Genomic DNA, 14029 nt, shown 5'->3' on the forward strand with positions numbered 1-14029 from the left:
TATAGTCATCATCATTATCATATGATGACGGTGTTCACCAAGGTACTATCCAAAAAAACAAAAATAAAATAAAATAAATAATTAAATAATTATTATTACTTGATTAAGTATAGATAAATGAAAATGTGATAATCCATATATATATCTTCCCGTCAACACCATGACCTCTTCTACGTAATCGGACGGCCGTAAATTAATAATCTATATCTACTGTTTGATTTAAATCCAACGGTTCATATTTAATTCCACTTGAACTTTTTCATTTCTCATTTCTCATCGCTTCGTATATAGTATAATAGTACTACTATATAATAATATTTCTTTCACACAACAAAAACACAACCAAGCTCAAAAACCAAAGGCGCATCCTCGTAAACTGCGAAACTCACCGGTTTTTTTTTTCTTCATCAATACCAACGAAGAAAACAACAACCTTCGACAATTCCAAACCAAGTAGGAGTATTATTCTTCTTACTTTCTTCTTCTGTTCTATTTTTGAACCGGCGAAGAAAAAAGTTTAGTTACCGGTAATTCATAGTTCCGGTCTAGTCTGCCACCGTGTAGCCTGAGATGTTACCGGCGCAACCGGTAAGAAAAACCGTGGTGGTGAGAATCTCGCGATACAGAGAGGGGGTAAAGTAGGTTAAGTGAAGCGGGTAAGAAAGAATAGAGTAAATCGTACGGTGGAGATTGAATCTGGTGGGTCCCACTAAAGATGGAAACTCAGAAGACGAATAGCCAAAGCCAAAGTAAGCTGACCCGAACCAAATCCTCGCTGCTTCGGTGTTCTTCTCCGACCAACCGATCCTATAGCCTCGGTTCGGTAAATGAAAACGAGTTTTACGATGTAGAGAAACTCGATAAGAAGAGGAAGAAAAACGGAAATAAAAAGAATAAGAAGACGCGCCGGTTCGGTTCCGGTTCAGGTTCTGGTTCGATCCGGTTTGTTGCTGCTCCGATTCTAGGTTTTTTCAGCGGGTGTTCGTTGTTGTTCTATGTGTTGTATTTTTTCTATATTGGTTCAGTGGGACCCACTTCCGAGAACGTGTTGCTGATTCTAATATTCGTGGCTGTGGCGCTTTACTTGGTAAACAGGAACAAACGCGTGATTCATAGGAGCGTTTCGGTTTTGAAGCATTCATGGGACGGGAATTTGAAACGGCTCGGGTTTAGTTCCAAGGGAAGTGAGAAACCGGTTCAGTGGTTCATTGGAGAGACCGGTTCATCGGACAAGGAGAGGTTGAGGTTGAAGGTGAAAGTGAAGGAGAATGGAATAAGGAAGGAGGGTGTGGAGTGTTACAGCAATGGCGATTTTTACGAAGGAGAGTTTCATGGAGGGAAGTGTAATGGGAGTGGAGTTTATCATTATTTTGGGAGTGGAAGATATGAAGGTGATTGGGTTGATGGGAAGTATGATGGTTATGGAATTGAGAGCTGGGCTAGGGGGAGTCGGTATAAGGGTTGTTATAGACAAGGTTTGAGACATGGTTATGGTGTTTATAGATTCTATACCGGCGATTCGTATTCTGGAGAATGGTGTAATGGACAGAGTCATGGTTTCGGTGTTCAGTCTTGTTCTGATGGTAGTTGTTATGTTGGTGAGTTTAAGTTTGGTGTTAAACATGGACTTGGATGTTACCAATTTAGGTGAGTTTCTGTTTCTGTTTCTGTTTCTCTTGTTCTGTAGTTTGTTTTTATTCTTACTATCAATTTTTTTACTGTTTATGATGTTTTGGTTGCAATTTTTGAATCTTGTTGATTAGATAGATAGTATAGTTTTTTTTTGTTAATTTTTGGAATTTTTCTTCCTTTAACATTCTGTTTGTTAATAGAATATGTTATGTATTGAAAGTCCTCAAATTTGATGGTCAAGTTTTGTTGCTAGTGTTAATATTTATTGCATGTTTCTTGTTCAATTCAACTATTGTTTGTTTGACAAGTTAAACAGGAAAATATTATCTTTATCAAGACCATGTTAACGATAGTTGACAATTTGCAATATCAATAGTAAAAGGGTTGTTTTGTGAAGTTTCTCTTCTAATTATAACCAATATTTTTAAGAAAAGCTATAGTAGAAGATTTTAGACTATCGTAGTAGGTTTTGGATTTCAGATGTTTTTATTTACTTTTACCGCGTAAACTTACTCTGTTACATTTTAATGTAGAAATGGAGATAAATATACTGGGGAGTATTTTGGAGACAAAATACATGGATTTGGGGTCTACCATTTTGAGAATGGACACTGTTATGAAGGAGCGTGGCACGAAGGTCGTAGGCAAGGTTATGGTGTTTATACTTTTCGAAATGGAGAGCGAAAATGTGGCGAATGGGATGGTGGCATCCTCAGAAAAAATTTACCACCACAAACTCGTGCTGTTCTCACATCAGTTCAGGTATTTGTCCTTCACATTCACTTATGTTGCCTTCTCCCTATAATTAAGCCACTGTTTGGTTACGAGTTCTGCACCGTTTCAATGAGAGCTTACCTTTACTTTACTGAAGCAATTAATTGTAGATTTGAGTAAAGATGCGCGTTGGTACCGTGTACTCGAACATAGGCACACATATCGTGTTTTGTTCTCATTCATTAATGTTGTAATTTTTGGGGGTTAATTTGCAGGCTGCTAGGAGAACAGCCGAAAACGCTATAAACCTTCCGCGGAATGATGACCAAGTGAGCAAATCAGTAACCGCTGCGAACAGGGCCGCTACTGCTGCTAGAGTTGCAGCAGTGAAAGCTGTGCAGAATAGAATGGGTGGAAAATTTTGCCATGATCAAGTTTAAGTTTAAGAGTGAGAGAGATATTAGATATTAGCCTCAGTTTGGAACTGTAAATTTTTACTAATCATAAGTATTTGGAAGATGTACCACCCTGATGGAAAAAAAAGAAGCTTATCGGAGGTGGCTGAAGAGAGTATGATATATCAATCTAATCTTTGTTTTCAGAAAGTAACTTGTACATAAACAATGTATATGGCTGAAAGATGAAATTTTCACTAGTACTTTTTCTTAATGAAATTTTCACTAGTATTTTAACTTTTAATGTGTGATGATTATGATTGATTGTAAAATTTGAGATGATGTAAAGAGATGAAATTTAAGATTGGCCTGGCCTTTATGAGGAAAAAAGAGTGTCCATACTCTTGATACACTCAAATTGTTGACAAAAACAAATAGATGGGATGAGTTTATGGTAACCACAAGACTTGATTTGGCCAACAACTCTGCATAGAGGATTAAAGAGACCATTCATCACTAGGATTCTTGTCTGTTTGTTTTCATATAAGTCGGTTGCTTGTTGGTCAATATTTTATTTGAGGATAAGCCATCATCACTTGGATAGGATAACACAAATACTAGAAGTTACATATTGGTAACAACTTAATCTTTTAGGATTTTTAGTCCATTAGACTTATTTGAATATTTTTAACACGAGTGAAACAAAATAGAATAGAACATAATGAGACGAAATAGAGAGGAGGTTAAGAAATATTTCATTTTTTTAAAATCTTGTTGAATGAAATATTTCAGCTCATTTTGATCTATAAACTAAATGACATTCAATGTAACAATATCTAAGCATAACAGTTTCTTCCAATTCCATCATTTTCAATCAGTTTTTGCCAATTGAATTGGGATTTATGCACATTTTCATTTTATAGTTTAAGTAGTATAATGCAAACAAAACAAAATTGAATGTTACTAGGGGTGCTCGCGGTGCGGTTTGGGCGGTTTTGACGAAAAAAATCATCCGAACCGCAAGAGAAAAAATAGTGCGGTTTGGTTTGGTTTGGTTGACTTTTAAAAAAAATCCGAACCAAACCAAACCAAACTAATGCGGTTTGGTTTGGTTCGGTTGGTTCGGTTTTTTACAAATATTTTATTGAGCCATACATACTATATGACAACATAATTTTATATTTAGACATTCATACGCTAACAAATAACAACAAAACTCGTCATATTTTGACAACAATTTTCCATGTAATATGTAAAAATTAAATTAGACAAAAGTGGAATATTAAACATAAAATAATAGCATAAAACAATATAAAATTATTATAATGAAACAAAAAAATAGAAGAGACGAAAGATTAGTGAAAGGTGAAAAAGAAAAAGAAAAAGTGTTGAGAGATTAGAGAAGAAGATGTGCGATAAAAATGAATATGAAATACGGAACATTTACATAAAAATGAGAAGGTGAAAAAGAAAGAATATAGGAGAGTAAAGATTATAGAAGAAGAGGGAAGATGTATGTGGCAAAGAATGTGAAATAATGTTATTAGAGATTTGAGAAGATCAGGACTGAAATTATATGTGTAAGGATGAGAAAATTGTTCGTATTCATAAGGCTAATGTATAATAGGTTTAATTTTGGGTTGAATGTGAGTTAAGTAAAATTTAGGTTGTAACATAATGCGGTTTGATTCGGTTTGGTTCGGTTTACAAAATACAAACCGCAAACCGAACCGAACCGTGCGGTTTTGTTAAAAAATGACCCAAACTAATCTGAATCAAATGCGGTTTTTTGCGGTTTCGGTTTGGTTTCGGTTTGGTTTGGTTTGGTTTGCGGTTTTCTATTGGGTTGGTTTGGTTTTGAGCACCCCTAAATGTTACATTGATTGATACTTTTTGTTTACCCTGGTGTGAAAAATCAATAATTTAAGTGTTGTAATTGGTTATACTGTTTTGGTAATTGGTTATAGGGTGTAGTGTTTTTGACTATTAGAACAAATGTAACCGGTTACTATGTTTTGGTAACCTTGTGGTTTCAAGTTCTAACATTTGGCATGAGGAGTCTGGTTTGATATACCAAATACATAATGTGTAACATGACTTATGTCTCCAATGAAAGAATCCATGCAAACCTACCAATTCTTGATGCGAAGAATTATGATAAATGGTGCAAGCAAATGAAGATATTGTTTGGCTATCAAGATGTTTTTGAACTCATCAAGAACAACGTGAATCCTCTTGTCGAAGGTACAATAGATGCACAACGAGCAACATACAGAAAAGAAAAGAAGAAAAATTTTAAGGCGTTGTTTTTAATCCATCAATGCGTTAATACACATGATTTCGAAAAAGTTAGTGATTACGAATCATCGAAGCAAGCGTGAAAAATCTTGGAAAAGGCATACACAGGGGCTGACAATGTAAAGGTTGTGAGGTTACAAACTCACAAATGTCAACTTGAGTTGATTCAAATAGAGGATAATAGGACCATCAACGATTTCACGACGAGAATTACTCGGTTGGTGAACCAAGTAAAAACATGTGGAGAAACGATCATGGGGCAGTATGTCATCGTAAAAATCTTGTTTTGATGACAAGATTCGAGAACATAGTTGTAGCGATTGAAGAATCGAAGGATCTTGTGACGATGAGTAAAGAGGAGCTACAAAACTCTCTCGAGGTACATGAGCAGAGAATGAAGGAGAGAAATTGTGATAAGGCAAAGGCGGAGATCGTTTTGCAAGCTTGTTTCAATGAGATAGACAAGAAATCTAAGGGAAAATGGCCCATAAAGAGTAGAGGGAATTTTCAAAATTTTGGTGGAAGAGAATCCAAAAATTCTAAGAATTCTTATCAAAAGGGTGAGAGAAGCTGCAACAAGAATTGTGGTCAAGGAAACTTTAGAGGTGAAAGGAGAAGGATTGACAAGAGCAAGATGCAATGCTTTGTTTGTTAAAAGTTCCGTCACTTTGCGAAAGAGTGCAATGCGAACAAGAAGGAACCTCAAGTGGATGAAGCCAAGTTTGCAAGACAAGAGTTTGATGATTAGAACACACTCTTGGTCATGATCATTGAAGGGGAATGCAACAGTAGTAGGCTGCGGAACAACAACAACAACAGTTGGAAGAAAACTCTAAAATGATGTTCTAACTAGTTACCAATACGATGTAATCGGTTACTAGTAGAATAATCTGTCATGGTGACTACGAAAGAGGAAATTAAGTGCAGAAAGAAATGGTATTTTGACTCCGGATGCTCTACTCATATGACGATAGGAAAGATTAGTTTGTTACAACCAATTGGGCCATGAAGAACAAAGTAAAGTTCACGGATGATACCACTCTAACGGCGAAAGGGATTAGTGAAGTATCAATCGAGATAAGGGATGATAAACATTATTTGATAAAGGATGTATTGTATATTTCTAAAATCAAATGTAATCTTCTAAGTATTGGCCAATTACTTACGAAGGGTTACACAATTCAGATGGAGAACAAGGTTTTACACTCTATTGATACAAATAGGGTTTTGGTCCTAAAGGCTCCTATGGTTCCCAAAAGAACTTTCAAGGTTGAGTTGAAGGTTATGGAAAATATATCTTTTGCTACAACGACTAGTCGAGAAGAGTGGATATGGACTATAGGCTTGGGCATCTCAATTTCTGGGTCTCATTGCTTTATAAAATAATAGAATGGATGGGACTGCCATTGATCAACATACTGGATGAAACTTGTGAAAAATGTGTGCAAGCGAAGAAATATAAGGGAAAATTTAGCAAGGATACAATTTGTAGAACCAAGCATCACCTTGAGGTGGTGTATTCAGATGTGTGTAGACCAATGTAAGTTAATTCGACTAGTGGCAATAGATATTTTTTTACATTCATTGATGATTATAGTAGAAAGCTACAAACATATCTAATCAAGAGAAAGGATGAGGTATTCGAAGTGTTTAAGAATTTCAAGTCCATGGTTGAAAGGCAAATCGGTCACAAGCTCAAAGTTCTCAAAATATATGGTGGAGGCAAATATGTCTAAAATTACTTTGGGAGGTTTTGTGATCAAGAGGGCATAGTACATGAGGTAGTACCAACCTATACATTGCAGCAAAACGTGTTGGACTTGAGACTTCACACACAAGAGAGGGGTGAATTGTGTTTTGAAATTTTTTGACAATTTAAATCAGAGTTTGTGCACAACAACTAGCAGCTGAGATGTATTTTGCTTCTTTTATGGACAAAGCATTAATTTCTTGTCTTTTACTAACTCAGGATAAAAGGTTTTCAGCTATGAATTGACAGGCTCCACTAGTGGATTTTCTTTCAATTCTATCTCCAGCATAGTCAACATCACATAATCAAAATAGCTTATAGTCTATAGATTTCTTGTAAAGCAATCCTAGATTAGTTGTTCCCTTCAGATACCTAAAGACCCTCTTAACAATAATTAAGTGAGTTTCTCTAGGATTTGACTTAAACCTTGCACACAAGTTGAGACTAAATAAGATATCAGGCCTAGAAGTTGTTAGGTAAAGTAAGGAACTCACCATACCTCTATACAACTTCTGAAAGACATTGGTGTTTCTTTATTTTATGCTCATATTGCAGGTTGGATGCATCGGAGTTGTCATGATTTTAAAGTCATCCAGCTTAAACTTCTTTAGAAGTTCCTTTGTATATTTGTTCTGATGAACATATGCTCCATCCTTGCGTTGGTTGATTTAAATTCTAAGGAAGAACTTTAGCTTTCCCATGATGCTCATTTCAAATTCAGCCTGCATAATTTTGGAAAATACCATGAGTAGCATTAGTAGAACAAAAAATTATATCATCTACATATACTTGAACAATCAAGATTTCATTTTTTTAGTGTCTTTATAAAAAGTGTACAGTTTACTTGACCTTTTTTAAAATCATTTTCTAACAGAAAATTGTCCAGTCTCTCATACCAAGCTCTAGGAGCTTGTTTGAGTCCATAGAGATATTTCTTAAGTTTAAAAACATGTTTGGGATGGATAGAATCCTAAAATTCTGGAGGTTATTTGACCTACACTTCTTCAGAAATTACACCATTTAAAAATGCGCTTTTGACATCCATTTGATATAAGATAATATTATGATTAGTAGCATAAGAAAGGAGTAGTCTGATTGTCTCTAACCTTGCAACAAGTGCAAAGGTTTTAGAGAAATCTATATCTTCTCGCTGACTGTAGCCTTGAGCTACCAGTCTATCTTTATGCCTTACCACTTCTCCTTGTTCATTGAGCTTGTTTCTGAATACTCATTTTGTTTCAATAATTTTCTTCTGATGAAGTTTGGGTACCAGATCCCAAACATCATTCCTTTGAAATTTGTTCAGCTCTTCTTACATTGCCATAATCCATCCACCATCTAATAGTGCTTCATCAAGAGAAGTGGGTTCAATCATGGATATGAGCCGTAGCATATAGTGTTCTCCTCTGAATACATATCTTGTCTTCCTAGGATTATCCTTATTTCCAATGATAAACTCTTATGGATGTGAAGACTTATACTTGAAAGAGCTCTTGGATTGTGTTGCATCTTGAGAACCATCATGAACTTGTTTAGTAGCTTCTTCATCTGGATGAGCTTTAGAAGTTAGATTAGCTTCTGGACATCCATCTTTTGACAGTTGAACAACTTATGAGCATACAACTTCCGAGGGTTGAGCCGTTTCTGAATAGTTAATCACTATAGGTTGAGAAACTATGGAATAGCCAGTTCCATAGGTGTCTTCAGATACCTGCTGTGGACCTCCGATTTTTTTTTAATACCGGGCCATACCTCTGATCTGTAGAGATACGTGAACTGACTCCTTTTTTATGTCGCTTAATGCTTTCGCATTTCTGAAAATATCACAGAGTCGCCACCGACCTTTTATTTTATCCAATTAAGGAAAGGTTTATAAAAGACACAGAAAAAAGACCTTTAAGAAATTCTGGGTAAGGGGGTAGGTTATACAAAGGGAAGGTGTTAGCACCCTTTGTATCCATGGTTATCCATGGGCTCTTAAGTTTGCTTAGCTCAATTGTTGATTGATCATTTTTGATTGCTATGAAATTGCTCATATGTGGCTCCCAAATACTTTGTGAATTGAATTTTGTAATGATCCGTGTGTGGATGTATACAAAATGCTTGTTTATCTTTCGAAAGATGTTTTGAAAAGAACGTTAACTTTGTAATAATCCGTGTTTGGATGTATACAAAGTATTGTCTTTTTGGAAAGTTAAGAAACAGCAGTGTATGAGAATTTTGTTTGTTTTGATTTGAGCAAGCAAACTAGGAGGTCTACCCTGAGTCATAAGGTCTTTTTCCTATTTCCTTTAAAAATCTATCCTTTCATCGGATATAAAAGCAAGGTTCGATTTTGTACTCAAAACAGTAAAATTTTGACTTTGATTTTGAAAGAATGAAAAAGGATTACCTGAAGAGGTGCAAGTGTGATTGTGATTGGATTCAGATATTTATCTTTGAAGTTAGTGATCTAACGGTTCAGTTTTATCTTTGACATACACGCAGTTTATATTTGCTGGAAATTAAAATGCGGAAATGTAAAGTGCGGAAAGTAAATCTACGCTATTACATCGATTGTGCGGGAAATGTAAACTAGCCTATTTACATGAATTTGACATCCTATACATTTATCTAGGAATTTTAAATTGCAAGAAAAATAAAAGGCATGTTTTTGGATTTTTTATGATTGATTTTTAATTATAATTAATGCATGATTAATTAAATTAAAATGAAAAAAAAGATGAAAATGGATTTAAACCTAGAAATTAAGTTCAAAAATATGTACAAAATATTTGTCAATTGATTTTAAAACAAAACTAATTTTTTTGGGTTTTTTTGAAATTGATTTGAAATTGATTTAAGTTAATTAAAACATAATTATGCAAATAATTATACAAATAATTAAAACTTAAAAAGAAAATTATTCAAAATATGTACAACATTAGTTTATAATATATAAACAATATTTAATTTAAAGAACAATTTTTTTGATGATTTTTTGATTGGTTAGAATAATTAAAAAGCAAATATATAAATATATACTAATTAATTATGCAAAATATTGAAATTATGAAGAAAAATAAAATATTTTTTATTTCAGAAAATAATATGTATTTTTAGAAGTCTAAAATATTTTTTGTGGAATTTTTTGATTTTTTAAACTATTTTTAATTAATTTATCAAAGAAATTAAAATAAAATAGAAGATAAAAAAGGATACTTATCCAGTGTGGAATTTGAATGAAGGTTCATGGTGTGGTTGCATGTCTGGTGCGTTGGATTGAGTTGGCGAGATTGATCAAGTGGTTCAGATCTGAAGGCACATGATATGATGATGAGTAGTATACACTGAATTCAAGGAGAATTCAAAGTTTCTGTCTGGGGCCCACGCTGGATTGACCAGCGAATAAGAGCCAAGGAAGAGGCCACGCAGGCGCGCTGAAAAGTCAACATTGGAGCTGACGAACCACGCTTGGACGCGTGGTCGTCTTCAACCTCCAGAGGTGGGATTTTTAGACTCAAATAGCGGGGGTTTTTAACCTCCCCTATTTGGACGTTAAAACATACAGTTTTTTAGCAACTGATGAACCTGCAAAAAAATACGTGTTAGCAATGAAAGATAGCAACCCAGATCCACTAAACATGATGCCCTGAGTTCATTGGTGGTGTTAGTTTTGCAATTTGAGGCCTGTAGCCATGGGTTCGAAGAGATTCAAGCAAGAACACTCATATGTATGTATCAATGGTATATGGCTATCCTCACGTGGGAATTCTAATGTTAAGGCCCAGATCACTCATATAAGACCTCATGAGCATATTAGAATGGTTAGTTTGCATTGAAATTAATTGCATGTAGGAAAACGAAAATAAAGTTCATATGTACATGAAGAACATTATATTCTTTATATGACTCTCATGGGCCTGTGTTAAGCGTTCAATCTTACTCTATGATGTTGGAGAAGATGATTAAAAAGCTTGGTTTGTATTAATATTGATTGGAGAATTGAATTTGAAATTTACAAAGTGTATGTATTTTTTGAGAAATTTGATGAGTTTTCTTGCTATACTCTTGCTATATTTCGTGGGTGTGTTGGCTCCCCTTGTTGCTGAAATATTCTTGCCTTTATATAAGCCTTGGAGTGCTTAAAAAATAAGCTAAGAAGCATTCATGAGCTTTGTTGGAATCTTGACTTTTCAAGCTTAAAACTTAAGCTACCATTGCTTGCTCTTCACACTTCTTTCCTTGCAGCCTCCTTGCTGCATAATTAAGTGATTATTTGATGAGTCATGCTTGGAAAATAAGCTACCCATTATTCTTCCATTTTCCTTTTTAAATTTAATCTTATATGTGATAAAATTAAATCAAAAATGGATAAAAATGATGTGGGCTTTGTCTTGGTCGTGGGAGGCCCATAGTAACATGGCAAAGATGTTTGGACCATAAAAACTTGGACTCATTTGGAAAAAAAACATTTTTGAGCAATGTTGATTTCATGCATTTTCCCAAAATTTAGCCAACTTCAACAAGGTGTAAATCCTTCAATTTTTGTCATATGAAGGAGATCTTGCACTTTTTGGAAACCTCAAAGAGTCCTCTAACCAATGTCTTTGGTCTCATATCAAAATGATTTTTGGTTCTCCTTGTGTGTCCATTTGAAAAAAGTGTCTTTTTGTTGACTTTGAAAATGACCTGTAATGTCTTTGGCCATATTTTTCAAATGGTGAATGCTATGACCATGGGATCAATTGCATTTGAAAGATAATTGAATTTCCTTCAAAATGAGCTTTGGTTGACATTTTTTGGATGAAGGATGAGAGAGTTATGATCAGTCAAAGTTGAGTTGACTTTTCAGGCAAAAACCCTAATTTTGAATCTTAGGGTTTTGTTGATTTTTGATCTTTCCTTGATGAATTGTGATCATCCAATGATCAAATGTTGAATCCTTTGACAAAATATGGACTTTGACAAAAAATTTCATTTTTGACTGTCAGTTGACTTTTTTGGTCAAACGGGTCGTCTGTTGACTGTTTGAGCTGCTGACGGTGCGTCTGAGTGAATTGAAGTTTGAAAATTTGTATGATGGTACTTTGAGATGTATGGATGTATATGAAATCCATTTGAGCTCTCAAAACTTGTTGCTCCTGTTAAAACAAGAAAAACCCTGATTAGGGACTGTCTGTATAGGAGGCAGTTAAGCGTACCTGATTTTTGTGCAGTGTTGAGTTTCTGCTAATCATGTGATATTCAGAAGACTTCTAACACAAAAATCTTGGAAATTTGAATTGTGAATGATTGATTTGATTGATTGTACAAATCACTGTGAATTGTACTGTCTGCAGTTTGTCTGTCAACCGACTGTTCGTGTACTGAAGCAGCAGTTAAAGTGAAAAATCAACCGTCAAAGTTAATTTTCTTTTTTTTTTTGTTGTTATTTTTGTTTTTGTTTGGTGTGAAGCATGAAAATTTATTTACATGACTTGTTAGAAAACAGAAACATAATAAATAACTGATATTTACGGTATGCGGGCAAAATTACCGATAATAACCTGAAAATTATTTAATGCACAGAAATAGAAATATTTGACTGGCAGAAAATACACAAAATATTATCTTAGTAATTAAGCAATATTATGACAACTAGTACAACATTTAATACTGACAGTATAAATATTACATACTATATTGAAAAGTACGACGAATAAACGGTACGTTTAAGAAATAAGAAATACGGCAAATTTTAAGAATGACGATTAATGACCCATGCTATGAACAATAACATGTAGATGATTGGGAGCATAACCATTGCAGGTCCACACTCCTCAGGACTATGCAGGCAGAAGAAAGTCATGATCACCGTAGCAATGGTGATGACTGTAAGAAACAGTGTCTCTATCCACTTTGCCATTCTTGTCAGGGAAGAAGAGAAAGGATGGATTATGAAGATAGGAATTTGAAAGATGAATTGGAATTTGATGTGAGATTTTATGAAAGAAAATGAGAGGTATTTATAGAATGGAAAGAAGGAAAGAGACGTTGGGGAATGATGTGATTCCGTACAAAAGGAAAATTTGAGTGGAAGTAAGATTTGAAAGAAAGTGTATGATAGTGTTGGAAAAAGGAGAGATTTGATTTTTGAAAAAGAGATTTGAAAAGATTTTTGCAAATAATGGAATATAGTACAAAAATTAGTGGGAAACAAAAGATAATAATAATCTACTTGTTACCAGTACAGTCTGAGTTTCCTGATTCTGCGCCTGCAAAAAAAAATTTAACTCTGTACCAATTGTGTCAGTACCATTTATCTGTAAATAAATAAATAGCATGTGTGAAGTAATAAACAGTATTTGGTGTTTGCGTAAGAATAAATTCAACTGCAAGCCAAATTACTGTATAAGAAAAATTCTAAAAACTAAGTATTTCATATATCAGGATATTTGTTGAAATAAAAATCCATGATTATATGAGACTCTTAATTTTCAGATTGGAGTTTTCTTGAAAAATATGTGGGCAAATTTTGGGGTATAACAGTTGCCCCTATTCAATCTTCTTAAACCTGAAGAGATTGTCTGAAATCTGAAGGTAGAAGATGATTGAATATTTAGATGCCCTGAAAATTTGCACTTACCTTGATCAGCAGAGATGTTGGAAGTTGCATTTGAATGTCGTCTGCGAAATGTTGTTGGCAGATTGAAACATTACCTGAGATGGGCTTTCAGATGCCACCTGGTGAATGTGTTATCAGAATGAATTCATTGATTATATCTTGATGAAGGATTTGAAAGTCTTTGTGTTGACTGTTTCGGAACCGTCCAAGGTTACCGCTTTAAGTCTTGGAAGATAATCGTTACGGAACTTGTCCAAAGTTTTTTTAGATTTTGATCATTGTGGAACCGTCTGAGGTATCGCTTTTAGATCTGCAATGTTAGATCGTTTTGGAACCGTCTGAGGTATCGCTTTAGATCCGCAATGTTAGATCGTTTTGGAACCGTCTGAGGTATCGCTTTAGATCCGCAATGTTAGATCGTTTTGGAACCGTCTGAGGTATCGCTTTAGATCTGTAACGTTAGATCGTTTTGGAACCGTCTGAGGTATCGCTTTAGATCCGTGATGCTAGATCGTTTTGGAACCGTCTGAGGTATCGCTTTAGATCTGTGATGCTAGATCGTTCTGGAACCGTCTGAGGTATCAACTTTGATCTGTGATGCTTGTTTTTTGAGTTGGTAAGTGATCAGAATGAATCTTTGGCTTGATTATATCT

The 14029-nt window shown here is 34.6% G+C and overlaps 1 protein-coding gene across 1 annotated transcript; it reads left to right on the forward strand.

The window, feature by feature from the left end:
• The first annotated feature begins 309 nt into the window (after nt 1-309).
• Nucleotides 310-3038, forward strand: LOC131649525 (phosphatidylinositol 4-phosphate 5-kinase 3-like). Its single transcript, XM_058919285.1, has 3 exons — nt 310-1647; nt 2166-2394; nt 2622-3038. Exons 1-3 carry the CDS (start codon nt 716-718, stop codon nt 2784-2786), a joined length of 1326 nt encoding a protein of 441 aa, XP_058775268.1. The 5' UTR covers nt 310-715; the 3' UTR covers nt 2787-3038.
• The last annotated feature ends 10991 nt before the right edge of the window (nt 3039-14029 follow it).

Source organism: Vicia villosa, linkage group LG2 (assembly GCF_029867415.1).
Source record: "Vicia villosa cultivar HV-30 ecotype Madison, WI linkage group LG2, Vvil1.0, whole genome shotgun sequence".
NCBI classification, from domain to species: Eukaryota; Viridiplantae; Streptophyta; class Magnoliopsida; order Fabales; family Fabaceae; genus Vicia; species Vicia villosa.